At 38.6% G+C, this 19,895-nt stretch overlaps 1 protein-coding gene across 1 annotated transcript; it reads right to left on the bottom strand.

Annotated features, from left to right (window-relative positions):
- Nucleotides 1–4,321: 4,321 nt before the first annotated feature.
- TMEM237 (transmembrane protein 237) lies at nucleotides 4,322–18,421 on the bottom strand. The gene is made up of 13 exons (XM_058840514.1): nucleotides 18,407–18,421; nucleotides 17,266–17,297; nucleotides 16,339–16,349; nucleotides 15,785–15,841; nucleotides 14,312–14,425; nucleotides 13,833–13,947; nucleotides 12,799–12,956; nucleotides 12,061–12,184; nucleotides 10,950–11,141; nucleotides 10,012–10,085; nucleotides 9,427–9,520; nucleotides 8,520–8,641; nucleotides 4,322–7,017 (listed from the first exon to the last, which is right to left on the bottom strand). Exons 1-13 carry the CDS (start codon nucleotides 18,419–18,421, stop codon nucleotides 6,950–6,952), a joined length of 1,176 nt encoding a protein of 391 aa, XP_058696497.1. The 3' UTR covers nucleotides 4,322–6,949.
- Between the last annotated feature and the right edge of the window lie 1,474 nt (nucleotides 18,422–19,895).

The following is a 19,895-nucleotide window of genomic DNA, read 5'->3' as shown; positions in this document are numbered from 1 at the left end:
GTGTTCCAGTGGAGTTACTTTGCTGTCCTCTCTGAAAAAAAACAAAAACCATTTCTAAACACTGTTCCAATTTCTGTACTAACATTAAGAAGGAAATCAAATAGAATTTTTTTAACTTAAAAGCTTACAAGTCTTTACTCTTAGAGCTACCGCTTCTCAACAACTGTGTCGCTTCAAACAAAAGAAATTAAGAGGCACTGTGACTTCTTAAAATAACCAGAAAGACTTGAAAATACTGCCTGGATTATATTTACTGAAAGGTTTGATATAATTTTGCTCATTAACTGTTTCCTTTCTATTAAGGAATAATGCAAAATAAATATTAGTTAGGAAAGAAGAGTATAATCATATTATCGAGGTTTCAACTACCTGTCACTGAAAAGATGTTCTGGGAAACAATTCTTCTGAATATCTGAAGTTTTTGTGTACAGTTAAGTTTTCAAAATCTGAGGTTCATGATCTGCATTGTTAAGATTTAAGTTGCCAAGACTTTCTATTCCAAGCTGTCAGTTTTGAGCACAATAATTTATTGTTGGATTGTGTTTTTTTTCAGAGCACTTGTTTTCTCTTGCTCATACCAATGATGTATGTTATCAGCATGTGAATTAGAGCTAAACTTGGCCTTCAAATTTCCAAGTATCTTGTATTTAGGGTCCATGTGATGTATTTTCAAAGGGGCTTATAAAACCTATACATTTGCAAAATCTCATGGCCAATGAAACAGAAATCTATAGCCTTTTGAAATACTTGTGAAAACAACACAAGTGGTTTTTTTGCAGCCACCTCTCATTATGCATTTGGCACTATGTAAAACAAATACCTGTATAATAGAAAACTTCTGTTAATTAACATTATCCTGAATAATGTTAACATAACAGCTCAATGCTGTTGAGTGTCTCACTGTCTTGGTCTGATACCACAGCAGTTTGTGAATGACTAAATGGATGAACACAGAAAAAAATGTGATCTACTCAGAATCAACTTGCGCTGATACATGAATTCCTCATTTTAAATTAGAGTCTCAATGCAACAAATATCCATTGAAGAGAGAACAGTTTCTTCCACTTGATTAACAGAAATAAATTTAAAAAAAAAAAAAATTAGCTTTACCTTACCTCTCTCTTTCCCCCACTCCTTTCCTTCTCTTCAAGTGCAAAGTAGTTTTTAACCTAGAAGATGGTTAAAAATACAGGAAAGCATTTGAAAACTATTGTTCGGAACCTTTTGACAAAAGGCAGGTACCAAAGTAGGTGACTTACATACCCTGCCCTTAATGATATTAAGTAGCTTTCCTAAAGTCTATAAGTTTATAAAGTATATAAGAGGTCTAATAAACCTCTGAAACAACTAAAGTAGCAGTAATGACCTGTCCTAGTGATGGCCGTCCCTATCCTGTATGAATGAGGAAAAACTACTAAAATTCAGAAACAGTACACATTACAGCAAAGACCTCAAGGGACTGTAAGAACCATCCTATGCAATTAAACAATCAGATGTGACAGACAAACATAGATTTGAGTTTATTAAAAGAAGAAACCACTGAAAATTGAGATGGTTTACTAATAACCAGAATAACATTTAGTATTTAACATAATTAAATCTCTCCAGAAACTTGAGATAGGATGAAGGAAAGAATATTAAGTTTAAACAGGTGCCTGTGGAAACCTCCATAATGCCCAGATGAAAACAACTACTCTATAAATTAGTTCTGTATATGTTTATTTCTTATCTGAAAGTCACAGAAACTTCTGGAAAAATGCCCCAAAAGCCCATGTGATGTTAGCTGCAATTGAGTGGTGGTTTTATTTTTAGATATAATTATAGAATAGACCATTACTACTGGATTTGCCTGCATAGCCAGATTCATGGAATTCAGTTGTCCTCTCATGAAATCCATCTGCAATGGAGGAGAATGGATTCCTAGTAGGATGCAGAGATTCTCCTCTGTTTTGTCAAAATTTACATGACATGTAGGTTAAGAGTATCAATGCTGAGTTTATCTACTAAATTTTATTTTCAAAGTTTGTTTATTCTACATTCAATATCAACTATCTTTCTAATTCTCACATTTCATGCAGTCAAAAGAAAAATATTCTTACAGGGAGATTTCCTTTTACCCATGTGAAATCTGGCAAGTCAGTTATAGATAAGTTTTCTTTAAATGCTTTCCTGGTTTGAGGTGGCCGTTGTTCTACAGTAGCTGATGTAGTAATCATAGACCTGTGGAATTATATATTTGGCTGGCTGTCATGCCCTTTTTCCTGCTCCACTTAGTTTTCCTTATCATGGGAGAACACATGATTTTGAATCCTTGGAGCCTGCAGCATGTGATGTTGAAAAAGATGGTTCAGCATACTTTCCATGATTTTTCTTCACAGCATTACTGGATTTCCTCAAACTAGTTTTGAGGACAAAGTAGTTTGGTTTTCCTTCCTAAATAGCATATTTATTAATATTTGGCCCAGATGTTGGTGGCATGGCAATGCACATTTGTCTACATTGCTTCTCTTTTGACTACCAGTCAGGATTTTTTTGGCAACTTGTCTTTTTCCTTATGCTGGACTTGTAAATGACAAATTTTGGGCAGTTTGGTGAGCCATGGCCTACAAAGGTGCTCTGCTTGAATATCAGCATCATAAGCATTTAAAATCGAAGAGTTTTACTGTTTCAGACTTTGTTCTTACTCTTTTACTGTGGGACTTTTTAACAATTCAAAATTTGCAGGGTTTTTTTGTTGTTGTTGTTGTTGTTTGTTTTTATTTTCTTTTTTCAAAAGTGGTTGTTGGTTGGTTTGTTTTGGGATATTTGGGGGGTTGTTTTGAGTTTTGGTTTGAGTTTGTTTGTTGCAGTGAGGAGCGGAGAGGGTCCACCCCCACCTCCAAAGTACATTAATCTGTTTATTTTCACTATGGGGATTAACTATTACATCTGGCATGTTTATCCACGAGAGGATTTTGCTTTTTGTCTCTCTATCACTGTTTGAGGCCTGCCTGTGTCCGTCTGAATAGCCGTGCTCTCGCGGCTGTTTCACTTGAATACAATACAAGGAAACTGTACAGGGAATTCCCAGCCAGGGAGGCCTCTACAACTTCTACAGGTCGAAGGAAAGGTTACATAAATTTCAAATACAATATTGTTAAAGCGAACAGCTCCGTTTGTGTGTAGAAACACGTGAGAAATTTTCCATTTTGACGGGTTTCTCGTTTAGATCGCATTGCCCCAAATCACCGACCGACGGCAGCGCTGCCGCTCCCCTCATGCCGAGTCCGGCATAGCGGCCCCGCCACCGCCCCCTGGCGGCCATTACCGCTGCCTGAAAACGGCTGACGGTGAGCGGGGGGAGAGGGGCTGAGGGGGAGAAGGGCGGGAATGGCTGAGGGGAGGAAGGGCTGAGGGGGAGAGGGGTCACCGGGGCGGGGGCCGGTGCGGGCAGGGCTGAGGGGCAGCGGAGTCACCGGGGCGAGCATGGCTGAGGGGGAGAGGGGTCACTGGGGCCGCCATGGCTGAGGGGGAGAGGGGTCCCCGGGGCCGGCATGGCTGAGGGGCAGCAAGGGGACCGCGGCTGACAAGCTGCTCGGCAAACAAACGCACCGGGGACTGGATAGCGACACACGGCAGGAAAAAACTTGCCCTAAAGCACCTGTCCCCAGAAGCAGCAACAAACAAGCGGCGGGTTTCAGGCGAGAGGCTGGGAGCCCTTCCTGCCATCCGTGAAGGCAGCGAGCAGCCCCGGGGGCACAGTAGAAAAATAACACCCAGGGAAAACAGTCTTTCTGCAAATGTCTGTGGACTTAAACAGAAGTTTCAAGCGCAGCCGCCCTGAGGAAAGCAGTATCTTCCACAAAAAAGGAAGAGACAGGTAAGGCTTAGGCTTAGCTGTAGGTATTTACCTGATGGTTTTCTCTGATGTCCCAAAGTCTTCAGTCCTTTAAATTAATTCTGCTGGAAATATGCAAGCAATTCTCACCTAATCATAACCCTCTTAAAGTTTACCTCAGCGATACCAAAACTACTTTAAAAAGACACTGCAAATTAATGCCACCTGGCTTCACTTTTAGAAAACTGCCTTGAGCGAGTAACATTTAAACCAAGTCGGAATTAACCAAATATTAAATTACTAGAACAATGTAAGTAATTAAAACAGTTTAGCTTTGGAGTTCAGCCTGTGCTCAAGCTGCATGGGGCTTTGTCCATCCAAGTCTGGAGCAGCCCTAGCCAGCCCCTCAGCCTCCCATCCCAAATCCTCAGACAGGCTGATTTATTTTAAACAGACTAAACACCTGGAAACAAGACAAAGTAGTACCATCATTTCTAACTAGTTTACAGCAATTTTTTAATTGTTTCATATATGTAAAAACAAGAACTTGGCACCAACATATTTGAAAACATTTTTCATTAACACAAATGCATTAAAAACAATGACATGGAAATGCACAAAGGCATTTCAGTTAAGGCTTCTACAAATATTGCATGTTCTAGAATTCAACATCTTTTTTGTAAACTCATTCTAAGACTTTCCAAGAAATTAAAAAAAAGCTCACTTAAATTCATATTCCACTGTGAGGCTTAATGGAATGAAAAGTATTTTGTAAAATAGATAATTAGCCATCAAACTGTTTATTGTGCTTTTTATATGGCAACTTCAAAACTCATTAATTTAAATATGGATATACTCTGACCCTCCTAAAAATACACACTGGAAAGGCAAGCCTGGCTTGAAATACTGATGACATTGATTAATTCAATCCCTCCTCAACCATTTAAAAACTACTATATTTCACAATAAGAATGAATCTGGCTCTTGGCTGGCATCACTTTGTCTAAGGGATAGTTGGAAGGCCAATTCCTAGTGTTAATGTCAGAAATCAAGCAATGATGTTATCCAAGTTTTTCCTGCACTGATGTGATGCCTTAGCACACCTCTGCTGAGCTCCATATTTTATGGCCAAAATTATACTTCTGACCATAGAAAGATGAAAGAAAAGTCACACAGTCATGCCATTAGTAATCTCATCTTCAGGAGGGTCACTGACTCTGCAAGCAAACACACAACATGAGGAGAAAGTGTGGTGGCAAACTGCATGGGAACACTTCTTGTCTCATCCCTCATCTCCTACAGCCAAATCATGGCAAGAACATCAGAGCACAACTGGGGGAGACCAGCACCCTTAATCACCCTCCATTTAAATGTACAATGCAGTGCCAGCCATAATTTAGCTCTAGTTTTACAAAAATACAGACACAAGAGCCACAACAATTTACAAAAGAGGCTAAGGGCTCCTTCCCAGAGCAAACTGAATGCCTCAGAATGCAGCCAACAGCTGTGGAATATCTTTTAATTCTTCTAGATGTGTTTTTCCTCCCCGCCAAGATTACCACAGCATTTAAACAATGTCATGAACACAGAATTTTTGAATAACTTAAATTTGCTAAATGGACACAAGAGAACACGAGTCCTCAAAAGTGCAGCAACAGCCCTAGTTATTCACTGTGTTTTGAAGCAACCCATGTAACAGCACAAAGTTAGCACAGAAACCATTGAAAGCTCTTTGACATTTCCTTCCAAGTCTTATCTGGCTATTCTTAAGTTCACTACTAAAAAAGTTCAGTAATTTTTAAGTGAACTTTGACAAGTGCACCCCTTTTACAACCATCCCTAGATACACACATTAAATCAAGCAAGGCAAAGTCAATTTATCTTAAGTAACACATAGAAACAAATTTTGGGCTTTAGGTGATATTTTCTTGATAAATGGTTTCAGACTAGAAACTAGTAGACCTTGTCTGTATCTACTAAGGAGATTGTTCTGTCCTAAAATATATCTGTATTTATTCACATCTGCAATGCTTCCATTTTGCCACTTTAATATAAAGGAAAAGGAATGTTGCTTCTCGTCAGCAAAACCCATCACCTGTCCCCATTACTGCTTTGTCACTGCATAGGAGGTGGGTTGCTGCAAACTTTTTTGGGTTGATTTAATAAGCATTTTCTGGTAACTTTAGGAAGAAGTTTCCCATTCTATCCTAACACAAAACAATATGGCAGAAAGCCATCTCCACCAAAATCGGTAGGAGTAAGGACATTTTTACCATCTGTGAAATCCAAGTTTGTTCAGAAAGAGCAGTGAATAAAATGATTGTGCTTGCCACACCAGATAAGGAGAAATCAGAACACTTTTGAGTGGCTTTGGAATAGTTACACTTCCTGACTGTTGAGAAATTACAGGACATGGATACATCCTGTTTGGTGAGAAGTATTTAACTGACCAAACTGTTGCAACATTAAAACTTTGTTTTGTATCTACATCAGCCTGTAAGAACTTGTTATCATCAAGATTTTTTTCCAAGAGAACTAAATGAAGGTTAAAAAAGTGACCTCTTTAATGGATTACTAAACAAAATCCCTGACAATTTAATCCTTTATTCTAGAAAAATATTTTATGAAAAATAAATGTAGATTATTTTAAGATTACTAACTTGGTGGGGTTTATGGTTCCTAGCTTTGTTTTGTTATACATTTTCCATAGACTAATTTTGTTGTAAGATTTTTTTTTAATCTCTAAAAAATGTTTAACCAAATCAGATAAGCTAACTGCTGTTTGCATTAATAATAAAAGCAGGTTGTTGAAGATTGTACAGCAGTCAAAAAAGCACTGAACACCTGATCTTCTGCATCCCTCTAGTGTCTTTGGCTATGTAGGTAGCAGTATTTACAAAATCACCTTGACTTTATGCACTAGGGATAATCTACTCTGTAAAATAAAAAGCAAAAGTATAAAAGTTTACAATCACATTTGGAAACTGTAACATACATAAAAAGATCAACATTAAATATATACAATATAAAAATACATTTTTTTCTTTATGAAAATTATAATACACAGCTATAATACACAATATGTTGAGCCAGGAGTCACAGCAACAATATCTGCAAATTCTTGTTCCACACTCATGGCTGAACTCTGGGTATGACATCTCCATGAGGAAATTCTACAATTTCAGAATGAAACATCAATTCTAAAAGAGAAAGGAAAGAATTATGTTTTCTTTGAAAACTTTCACCTGGATACAATTCCATTATTCCTGAAAAGTACCAAGGCATTCCCCCAAGCCTCCAGCTTTTCATCCCAATCATGTCATCAACAACTCAGTGATGGCAAGGGCTACCAATGTTTTTAGAAAACTATTGCTGCTCCCCAAATTTGACAGAATTGGTGACAATGTTAGCAGTTGATCATGTGCAGTACCCTCGTGCATTCAACATGGACACTGAAACATAACTCTGAATTAGACTGAGGGACTGCTAAAGTTTTGAGAGTGTCAGACTCAGGAAGGAAGACTTCTGTTTAGAGACTTGTTCATTTTCAGAAGTCTTTGCTCTGTGTCTCACAGTGTTATGTTAGTGTACCCCATCCTTAGCAGACTAAACTTTCTTACTATATGGAATAAGTACTAATGAATTTCTCTCTAGAAATTTCCAAAGTGGTTTTCCAATCTTAGTAGGCACATGCAAGTATCAAAAAATTTAATCAAAACCTGAGTAAAATTCTGCCACTGGATAAATTGACTAAGTCTTTATTATTTATGGATTTTAAATATTATTTAAGCATCTATTATAAATTTTACCACTGAGGACTGTAAAGGCTGCCACTTAGCTGTTTGGGGTTTTTTAACTCATTAAATGATTTATTAGAAACAAACATAGTAACTGGAGCCAGCTGAAATATGGAAACCTGTACATTAAAATCCAAAATTAATTTGAAGAGGCATGTTGAATCCTCAGCCTTCCAAACACAAATCTGTGCTTCAATTCATGGTGCTCTTAGGACACCTTTTGACTTTTAAGTGGAAACTTGGGGTTTTTATGTACAGCATACCTTCAAGTGACAGGAATGCTGAGTTGGGCACACCTTTTGGATCCCAGGTGGAACACAAAAGGAGAGGAAGGCCCAGTTTCTAGCCAAGTTTCTTCTATGAGAAGAACTTGCTTCCCCCTCTTCCAGCCTGGACCAGCACAAGCAGTCCTCATTTGAAGTCCTGCTCTGCAAGCACAAATCTGACTTTTCAAAGCTAGGGAGTTCCCAAAACTACTGCAATGTCCTATTGAAAATAATGCTGAACTTGTAACCCATTTAGCACTTGCAGAAGAAACATTAATAACATTAGGGAATTTTCTATTACACAAGTAGAATAAATACATTTCAAATATTTTAAATACTGTTAAACTATTTAAAATTATTTTTTTCTTCATTGAAAAGAGAGGTTCTGTAATGTTTCAAAATTCACGTTGCTTCAGACAGGACAAGTAAAGCTCTTCTTTTTAAATTAATGTTTATAATACCAAACACAGACACGAGCAACCTAAGAAGCATTTGCTATGCAAGGTTGCTAGGAGATACTTGTTTTTCCTCAGTCACAAAATTTCTCAGGACTAGTCTTGAACACCAAATGCAGAGCACAGCAGATAAAAAACCCCAACAACTTGAATAAACAACATTTTGCCTGTCAGTGTTTCCTACCTTCACTGTGGTCTAGCTCTGGTCGGGAACTTAAGAAGATCCAACTTGTCCCAACTAGAACAGACACTACAAGATTCACCACAATCCACGAATGAACAATTTCTGTCTCTGTACCTGCGGTCCTGGGAAAGACACATCAAACCATCAGTCACCACCGGAGCACAGAAGTTACAATAATAATTGCAACAGAGTAACATCAAAACAAATTTTCTAAGCCAGATGTGAAAGAAAGCAACTTGTACCACCTGCAAGACCATGACGGTCTTGTATTGCAAAGGCCTGGTAAAGAGAACAATTACCAAAGACCACAGAAACCCTAAACATCCACCCCCTACAAAAACTGCCCAAACCAGAAAATTTTCACACGAATGCTTTTGTTCTACTTCTCCTGGTTTACTTTAAAAGTTTGTGCTACCAGAATTTGAGTCCATTAATAGGTACTTCAGAAGTAACAGTTTTGGATGGGATCACCTAACATGAAACCATAGTTTACATTTAAATGCCAGCTCTGCCTGCTAAGCCCATGCATCCTGTGGCAGACTCCTGCAAAAACAGTGTTGACTACAGAATGTCCTGCCCTTGAACCTAAAATGGTTACCTCAGTACCGTCTCACTCTCAAGCAAAAGAGATTCTTAATGTTCCTGCCAAATGACATTTCTAGCATCATTACAACTCTTGTTTGAGGTATAATGGATTTGCAAACAACATGACCAAACTCATCCTTGAGTTTTTATTTTTCAGTGAAAATATCAAATATTCTGGACAAGCTCCAAGGCAAATTCAGAAATAAACTCCTTCATCAGTGCTTTTTTACATATCTTGTACAACCACTTCAATCTGCTGGTTTGACAAGGGTCGCTAAGTGAGCTATGTTAAAATTTACAGAAGTGGTTCTTTGTTTCCTACCAGACACTGCCATTTTCCGAAGGTGGTGTGTAGAGATTGATTCTGTCACATGTCATCTGCTGGCTTAAGGATAAGATAAGAGCAGCAAAGTACACTGGAAGAAATGGAATTAGTAGTGTCAGATATAAACTCCCAAAATGCTGTCTCATCATGACATGGTACTAATAACTACATTTTCTTTCCTTTCACTCCACTGCCTCCAATCATAGTCTACTTTAATTCATTCTTTTTTCTTTAACATTCCCCTGATCTATCAAAATCTGGTTTCTGCACTTTTGAAATCCATGAGCTACATCAAAGCTTGCACCTTGTGATTCTGGTTTTTTTTTTTTTGTTAGGTTTGTGTTCTATATTAAGAAATGGAAAAGAACTATCTCACTAATTAGCCCCACTAATGCTACTATTGCAAATGCTTTAAAAAAACATGGAACAAGTGTTTATGGCCTTTCCTATTATCAACTACTGAGCAAGTAATTTATTCTAAAGCAGAAAATAACCTGAGAGAAAGATTTCAGTAAAAAGACTATGGAGTTTTCCATTTACCATATTTTCTGGACAGCTTCCTATCCACTTCAAAGTACTTACAGAAAGAAGCTAGTGCTGCTGGGTCTAGGGTAAGAAAGCCCCTCAGTGCAACTGCTGCTTTTGCCAGGTCAATCCTGATAATAAAATCAAGAGTCATTAACACAGCCCAGTAAAACAATGATATTGTTCCTCTAAGAGTATTCTATTGTTATTTTTTCTGCCTCTGTAACAGTGCCTCAATATACAACCCACACACATGGCAGTGGTCCCCATTATGCCAATTCCAAAATGAAGGGGGATGTTCCATGAGGTTTCACACTACAGACCTTTCTGAAACAGGGGGAACCTGGGGACACCTGTCCCCTCTAATCCTTGCCATTCAGTTCAGTGTCCGCACTAATAGAACTGCTTACAGGAGCAAATGTGAGTAACTTGGGACTCCTCCCTGCCATCCTTGAAGGGAAAAAAGTCACAATTTTTTTCCTAGCACCAACTCCTCCCCTGCCTTAGCCTACTTGTAACATCCATGAATCTAGTCTACTTAATGATCTTTTTTTGAGCTTCTTTCTTTTCATTCCCACTCTTAATCTATAATGCAGAAACCCCAGCTAAACCAGGAAAACTGTTCACTCAGCTATATTTCAAACCTGACTAGACAATGGATCCATACGAAAAGAACCTGATAGAAACATTTGTTGTTCTCCACCCCTCTTCACAGTCCCACCTGAAAACAACAGGTCAGCTCTTACATTTGTTTCACCTCCTGATCCCATAAACAGCAGCGGTACATTGAAGCAGGGTGCAAACACCAGACAGAAACTGAAGGTCTGGATGCACAAGTACACCCCTTCTGTGTTTAGACAGCCATATGACAAATCATTCTTTGTGTGTATCAATTAAATCATCAACAGCAAATCAAAATGTGCCACAGAAAGAAGAAAGGAACACCATATACTCAAATTAAATATACACAACTTTCAAATACAAATATGTTTTACCTGTCAAAGGCTGAGACTGTACTGATAGACAGCAAAAAATAGAACAAACTTTGAGCTGGGTATGCTATTGTCTTATACTGCTCAAGCAGGTTAGAAACCATGGAAAGTTCATTTCCTGCCAAAATGTAGATAACCACGATGTTCCATACAGCATAACCAGCAAGGAAGCCGTGGGCAAAGAGTCCCAACACCCTGAATGGAGGAAAGAACATTAGACCAGTTTTAACATCTTGAATTACCTACAGATAAAAAAGGCCCATGAATCCATCTGTTCAACCCTGTTTTTCAAGGCCTTTCAGAGTTTGTTTCTGAGTGCTTTTTCTGATCTAGTTTTAAAAATTCTAAGTAAGAGTTCTGTTACCTCCCATCACACCAGACTGCACCAGGCACAGGCATCAAATAGTTTCACTTGTAGCTGCCTATAGTTTCCCAAGACCACCACCCCTTACACAACATTCTAACTTGTCCCCAAGGCAATCTTTTCAACATCTTCATCAAGCTAAGCAAAAGCTTGAGCAGAAAGCCCAGGCCTCCAGGTAAGATAAACCACAGAAGAAAATGTCTGTTATCTTCCCATTCTCTATCACAACACAACCGCATAGTAAAAAAATAATGGTTCTGCTATTATGTGCAATCTTATTCCTCCAGTGCAATTTCACTCCTCTCTTCCCACCAACCAGGATTTTTCTTTAAGGACTGTCTGAATTTAGGTATTTTTATTCTGGTGATACACATGATGGGTCAGTCTTATTTTCTAACATATTTCTGTAGGTGACTAATACTTTGATTATCAGCTTGATCACTTGCTATTGAGATTTTGTCTGAATCTTTGCAATATGGCTTTCTTAGTTATTATTTTTCTGAGCTGTATTTCAACTGTGATGTCTAAAGTAGAAATACATCATCTTGACAACAAATACCAAAAGCTAGAGGACAGATAAACTTTATACCTATTCAATCCCAAACCACCATTTACTAGGAATATCCAAAAGAAATAAAAATACCATACAACTATGCAGGAAAGACACTAATTTTCAGGGAGGAAAAAAAACCAAAACCCAAACCAAACCCCTGATTTATGTTTATTTACATCAGAACACTTATCTTTCACCTGAAACTTCGGTGCACTGAGAGGGCAACATCTCTAGTAGTCCACGAAGCCTTCACATCCAGAAGTACATTGATATTTTCAGTGGTTTTAATCAATTCTGCACGGTCAGCTGCCTGAAAACGCCCTGAAAGGATAAGGGAATCAGTTTTAGAGAGCTTTGTTTCCTTTCACATTTCTACATGAATGCTTATTAGTGTTAAAAAGCTGTAAGCATCAAAATTTCCATTCAAAAATTTCTTCTCCCCACTTCCTGCCCTTTGTCAGTTTACACTGATATAGGATGCCTCTGGTCAGAGTGATGCATCCTGGTGGGTCAAGCTATGGAGTTAACAATGTGCAAAGCACTTTGGGAAATTACTCAGTGTTCCCTGGGACAAAAAAAACAAAACAAAACAAAAAAAGAAAAACCACAAATGTCCTGCAAAAAACTTCCACTTGAAAGATGTTTTGCAAGTAACAAATATTTGACAATATTAAGTCAAAAAAGCTCAGCTGGGTACTTTGAAATCTTTTTCACCCCCACCATGGAATTAAAAAATTGAACCAAATATACCAGCACAGCAACACCAGCATTCACTGTTGAAAAATTACCATGTGTATTTATTTCCAATTAATTTTTGTTTTGGAAAACTTAAAAACAGTCTTCCCAATACTACAATATTTATATTTTAGATACAATAATGCTTCTTCTAATTGCAAGAATGTTCTTAAATTACTTAAATCACAATATGAACTCACTATTTTTTTCAACAAACACTTTGCTAACAGGCTGACTAATTCCAGTGGGAGCAGCAAACACAGGCTGTTGATCTGGGCTCTTTCTCTGCTCATCTTCAATGATGTCTTCCTCCTCCACTTCCAGCTCATTGGAGCTGACTTCGGCTGGCCGAGGTTTCCTGTTGGCACAGAACACACAGTGGGACAGAAAGAATAGGAGGTAATGTGTAAAATACAAAGGCTCCTATGAACATTTAACATGTCTAGCCTGATTGACAAGAACCCATCAGACTATGACCTGTTGTCTTAGTTTAGGGCAAATTAGGGAGGAAAACTCCTCAGCTAGCTAAAACTAACTAAAAGCCAGAGAGAAGCTCTGTCCCGCTGTCTGTCCATGCTGCAGACACCACAGTCCAGGCGCGAGATGTGTGGGAGTGATGTTTTTCTTTAACACAAACTGCACGCTTCTTCTTCCCCCTCTCTGGCTCTCAAAGCCAGTCTTAAAGGTGCAGAACTTAATATATAACATAAACCAGACGATTGGGGGTACCAGTATCATAAAGTCACCCCAGGACACCTGTATAATATTATCCTCTTTATAATTTTAAGGACTAAAGTTCCCATGGAGTTGGTAGACTAAAACCGTAAGACTAATTCCCTATCAAAAGATTAACAATTAGAACATATTCAAACAATTGGGGAAAAAAATGCTAACTTTCATAAAACCAAGATAGTAAGAATGATAGAAAGCAGTTCCAAATTCTAGTTTTTTCATGTCTGTGACTGAACTATTAGGCTCATGAAAATATATTTAGAGCTGTGATGCATCCAGGTATGCACAGAACAAATAAGTGAATAAAGTTAGATCTTAACCCTGGAAAGAACTGTACACAGGCTGCATGGTATTGTGAGCTTCAAGATTTTACATTTTTGTCAAATGACAATGTAAAATACTCCTCAGCCACATTCACTGTCAGAGTTATTCCAGATTATATCTGGACATTATTATGTCCAGATATTCCAGTTATTCCAGGGCCATACTAGTTATGTCTCACTTTGTTCTTTTTCTCTGTTTGCGGATCACCGTTCCTTCAGCTTCAGGGACATCCATGCCGTTTCCATTCTGAAATAGGGATGCCACATTTTGCTGGGTAAAAGAGGTCTCAGAATCTGAAGATTAAAAAAAACCAACCCAACATGAAAGTTTCAGAGCTTTCACAAAAATGGAAATACATTCACCTAAATACATAAATAGTTATTGTATAAAAAGTGGCAAAAAAAAGCCATGATCTGAGCTTTGAATGATCTAAAGTATTATATAATTTCCAAAATTATATATCCATTATTTTTGTGGAGGTTTGTACCCTATGAAATCTGAAACCAGAAAGTGAAACTCTAAGACACCACTCACAGAGAGATTACAGGTAAAGAAGAACATGAAATGTTTTAAACCTAAATATACTTTTTCCAACAATATTTCTGTGTTCCCAAGATTTACTTACTGCTCTTTCCCATCTACAACGATCTCACATACCAGTAGGTACTTTCTTCTTCTTGCGTTTCCTCTGAGGAGGGGCATCAGGTGGTTCAGGAGTCAGGGGCTCGCTGCTTTCAGACTGCCGACGAACTGCTGCTTGCACAATGCCATCTAAAAACCACAGGAAAAGACCCAGCAGCCTGAATTCAGAAAATTCAGAATTCAGAATTCACTGAGAAACGGGCAAGAGAAAGCTGCCATTTACTATACTGCTGCCCAGCTGAGCAGCAAATGAAAATGCATTGGCTATAGGAAATATAAGAGTTGGGAATCAATGATGAGAAGTAGAAATATACAAAGGTATTTCACTGTAAGTTTCATGCGCAGGAGGGAATTTTAAGTATCCAAGAAGTAACACAATTCCCATTTGGGCATATAGCAGAGGACTGTCTGAAAAGAATCCATCACCAGAAAGAACTACACCTCTATATTTCTCTTTTCTATGTGCAAAGATTATAATGCAAGAGCCAAGAAAAAAATTAATAGTTTATTACAAGGTAATCCATGCAGGTATGTGCTAAGGCAAAATGGCATCACATCAAAGAAAAAATTAAATGCTAAACATACAGCACAAGAATAAGGAAGGAGCAGAAAAAATCCATTGAAGAATATTTTCTCCAGTCTGAGATTATTACACTCTGTAATTATTACACTTTAGAGGAATTATATTTCCATGACAGGTTAACATGAATTCATATTATAGTGCAGTAGCATCAACTTGCATGATCAGATGCAGAAAAGACAAAATTACTTCTCCATTTTACATCACACCTGTTTTTTAATAGTGCCTTCAAGGACTGAAATTTTTATGGTAAGAACTGAATATTTGTTTCCACTTCAAGCTCAAGTTTATGCACCTTTTATAAACCTTTACTGTGCAAAAATGCAAAATTAACTAGCAAACTAACGGCAAAAGGTGTACTTTGCATCATCTTTCAGCTCACTGGAAACAAGAGTAAACAAAACCTAATCCTTAGGATATCCTGCTAAGTGACAGCTCTATCTGTTGCATTTAAAAGTATGTCAATGAGGCCTCACTTTTAAGCAAATAAAGGAGGTTTACTCATCAAACTTTTATATGGATCCAAGTCAACTGGTTACAGAAATACACTAGATTCTATTAACATGTTCTGCTTTATCAAAATAGATCACACGATCTTGCTTGAAACAATATGTTCTGCAGGTCTGCTTCTTGTAAAAACACAAAACTCTGATACTAATAATCCTTTACAGTCAACTCTTCTGTGATTATGGAGTAATTAACTTGTGACTTTATTTGGCCGAGGACTGAAACTGAACCAGACTGCTAACTAAGTTTTGTCTTAGCTCATTCAAAAATTCAAGTGCTTAACATATTCAACATAAGCAGCTTATAGCTGGAAATATCTATTTAATGAATTATGCAAAGACATTAGAAAGATAAAAATGGCAGGAATAAAAGAACAGTTTCCAGTCTTGGCAGGACCTTACCTAATGGAGTCTTTCCTTTGGATTTCCTTTTTTTGGGACGACTGAGTGGAATTTCATCTGCATAACATAAAACAGAAGTATGGGTGCACAACAAGGAGAAACCTCCATTTCCTTTTTTTAACAGCTGTGCTAATTTCAAGTTAAGAAATAGATTATTTTTTACAAATTATGACATCCTTTGTTTTTACAGGTAAGATGACAATTCACCAGCTCACACAAGGAGGTGGAGAACAGAAGATGTTAGGAAAATAGAGTAAGAAATCAGGGTAAGAAGTCTCATGTCCAGCATAAGGCTCAATACACACATGCACGTGTGTTAAGTGATAAACTGAAATACTCTGAACAATGCTCTGAAAAATAAACATTGTTTAAAGCACACTGGCAACATTTCAGTTACTTTGATGGAAATAGCAAACAGTAAAGAGAGAAAAGAAAAACAACAGTTCTAACAATGCACAGGTACCCAGTTTAAATAATCAGCCTGCATTTAGGAAAAGAGAATGAATACCACCAAAAGGTACTACCAATGTTTGTAGTTCTCTTTAATAACTCACCTTGGCTTCCACTTCATATTGAACAAGAAAAGTTGTTGATGAGCAATGTAAAAAGATGAAAAGAAAGTTAATTTTGAATCAATTACAATTCACAACTGTGAAATTCACACTGCTGCTGTTATGGTTAATTTCCTTATTCCCCCCTCCTCTTTATGAGCAGTTGTGTATAAGAGGGTACGAAGCACTTTGTTGGTGACTATGCACAATTTCTTGATTGGCTAGCTGTGGATCAGATTAAAAGCTTTAATCACCTGGCTAATTAAAACTTGTCTTACTGCCTGCCTGGTATATAACAAACCAAGAAAAGTTATGAAACATTTGAGCCCATATATCACTAAAAAGACACTATCTGTCAACAATCATAAAAATCACATTTACTTCCAGGTACTTTGAAGGAATTCTGAAGTACCATCTCATAAAAACTATATAATTGTTTTTCCTTTTACAGTGAAAAATAGCCCATTTTTTCCCTATACTACATCAAACTAATATATACCTAAATCTCTATTATAGAATATCTAGCCTAATTCCAGAAATTCCTTTTTTAAAGGATTTGTGATTCAAATAAACTAAGGAACACAAAATAAAAGAGAGAGGAAAAAGAGATTAAAACAGACAATAATTACACTATATTAGATGTGGACATAGACTATGTTAAAACTGGAATATTTGTCTGCAAAGGGTTTTAGGGTTTAAAGGGTTTATCTCTCATGAGTATTAAAACTGGGGTAATATGGTAAAATTTCCTGGCTTCTATAAAACTTTAAAATGCTTTGCATTCCTTGTAAAGCATTTTGGGACAATAAATTAGCAAGAAAAGCAATTTTGCTACTCAGATGTTAATCAGACTTGTTTTTCTTAATGTTATTACTTTCAAAATCTGCAGTACAGCATCATGATCAGTTCCACAGAATGCAATGACTTTACCTTGGCACTGGAGGAAGGGCACGAGGTGGGCACTGAAAGACAAGAGAGAAACAAAAGTCAACTTCTGCCAGTATGAAACCACCTCTCAGAAAACAGCTTCAGATCAGAACGTCCAAGGTATGTTTTGCTCTGTATGCCTCCTAAATAGCCAAACATTCCTAATGGAGAAGTTATATAAAAGCAGGATGTAAAAGATGCTGGAATAATATGCCTTTACCAGAGTTCTGATGGGCACTGCAGCAGGAACACACAGTTAACTTCTGTGTGTGCAGCAAAGATTGCATTTCAGCTTCAACGATTTTCACATTTCATTTCATTTCACTTGCATTAGAAAGTTTATTAGTCATTCTATTTAAATAAATACAAAATATTGCAATAATTTATGCATTCAGTATAACTGTACAGTATACAACATGAGCAGAGTATTTTCTATTAATGAAGATGTAAATTCAGAACAATAATAAAAACAATAAAAGAAAATAAGCTCGCTTATGAAAATACTTTTAAATATTATAAAATATTATTTTTCCATATAATTTTGAACATATTTACCAGCAGGTCAAACACCTATAATTTAAAAGTATCTCCTGATAATAATCTGAAACTGAGCTCGTACCATTCTCTCATCTAGAAAAAGGAGTTAACTTTCAGATTTTGTACAACACAATTATATTGAAAGAATAGATGCACAAAGAAATATTGCCAATGCTCTGAAAATTCAGATACCGGAAATAAAAAGGGGTGTAAGACTGGTAAGACTCGAGGATCCACAAACTCACCACTTGTTTTTTTCCCATATCATTTGAAGTAGTTCCCTGAAAGAGGCACTGTGAACTGGTCTATGCTCCCTCACGCTGCTCACATTGAACCTCAGCTAATTCTGAACTAAAAATAAACTTCAGGCAGTCCGGATTAGCTGGACGTGAACCCTCCTGCCCCTGGGTCAGGACCCAGAACTACTCCCATTTGAAAAAGGGCAGGTTGTTCAACAGCAGCAAATGTTACTTGCACTAAAAAACCCTTAACTCTTCATGCTGGTACAAGTTCCTATAACCAAATTTTACATTGGTTTGTTTACCTAAAGCAAATGAGATGCCTCATGCAAGGAAGGGTTTGTGGGATTAGACCTCAAATCTCTCACTTGGATTTTGGCCATGCTGAAGACTGAGAGCAAGTGCCATTTACACAGGTTGAGAACTGCGCACCCTAAGGGGCACCCAACAAACTGGTGGGGACTGGTCACACTATATTGGTAAAGGTCATAAAGATCTCATTATTTCTATTGTTACCAACATTCTTGTGGCAGTAAATATTAAATGCTTAAGGTACTTGGTATTTTAAAAAAAATAAAAGCTAAAAACCCCATAAAAACAAAAGCCACAATCCTTTTATACAGCATTCACAGCCTATGCAATAGTAATTCTATACTCAGTAGCACCTCTCTATTTTGTTACCTTCTACAAAACAGCTGGCAAGTGAATTGATTTCTGTATCATTTATCCTTTGCAACACCGGAAAACACATGCAAGTAGCCAATCATTAATACTCATCTGTCCATCTGTATGACAGTTCCCAGCTCTGCCATAGAGGTATCAGCTTTGGTCTATTTGTAGTTTCACAGAGTCTGAGTAAGTCACTCCAAACTTCATAGAAAGGGTGACTCTGGGGACAGGTTCCCATGGACATTTTGTTACGGACAGAAGAGCCGCTGAGTGCTCTAACGTGTCCCCGAAACCAAGAGATTCCCGCAAAACCGGGCAGCCGCTGCCTCGGTCAAACCCTGTATTTGCACACCTGAGCCAGGCCACTAGACAGTGGGAGCCACCTGGAAACTCAGGGGGGAAAACGAACTACCCAACTCCCCATGTGTCCATTCCAGGATGCTGAGAAGGAAAGGTTTAAATGTCCAGAATGTTTAAAAACACTGAAGCAGCCTTTACAGATTTGTTAAAGCCTTGCGGATTTTCTTTTGAGAGGTTTATATGAAAAAATACAACGAGGAAATGCTTGCTTGCTTCCGCAGCAAAGATGGGCTGAAACGTACTACCCTGCGGCCGGTTACATTCCCCCTCCCGCGGGATGCAGCAGGAGCAGAGGCTGTAGGAGCCGCGCTCCCGAGGCGCTCCGCTACCAGGGTGCTCCGCTCCCGCGTCGCGCTTCAGCTCCGCCTCCCCGGAGCGGCTGCTGCCGGGGAGCGCCCCGCCACATCCCTTCAGCAACAGCGCTCAGGCGGGCCAAGCTCCCTTCGCCCTCCAAGCCCGCAGCCCGGCCCCCCGCGCCGCAGCCCCACGGAGCCGTTCGCGCCCCCGCCCGCTCCGGCCCCAGCGCCCCCTCACCGCGCCGGGGCCCGCCCGCCGCGCCGCCATGGGCCGCGTCCGCACAGCTCCGGCTCTGTGGGGAGGAGCCGCTGCTCCTTCCGCCCCGCGCCGCGGCTGCGCCCCCCCAGCGCCGGGAGGTCCGGCCTCGCGTGCCCTCCTGGCTGGGAGTTCTCGCCGGCATCTAGCGAGCCCGGCCCCCGCCGCCCCGAGGGGGAGTCGTCGTCAAAATTAAGGGGGAAAGGGTTCTGGACTAGTTCGGCTCGTAGCCAGGGTCTCAAACTGATAAATGAAGTAATCGGAAAAAACCACAAA

This window comes from Poecile atricapillus, chromosome 5, assembly GCF_030490865.1.
Source record: "Poecile atricapillus isolate bPoeAtr1 chromosome 5, bPoeAtr1.hap1, whole genome shotgun sequence".
Classification (NCBI taxonomy): domain Eukaryota; kingdom Metazoa; phylum Chordata; class Aves; order Passeriformes; family Paridae; genus Poecile; species Poecile atricapillus.
The sequence above is the reverse complement of the archived record's forward strand: the minus strand, read 5'-3'. Positions and strand labels throughout refer to the sequence as shown.

Bases quoted from the DNA above. Each gene is read 5' to 3' on its own strand.
- TMEM237 (XM_058840514.1), bottom strand. The intron at 13,948-14,311 runs GTATGTGAGATC...TTTAATCTTCAG, and splicing joins GAAGAAGAAAGTACCTACTG to ATTCTGAGACCTCTTTTACC. The intron at 12,957-13,832 runs GTGAGACATAAC...CTGTGCCAACAG, and splicing joins AAACAGAGAAAAAGAACAAA to GAAACCTCGGCCAGCCGAAG.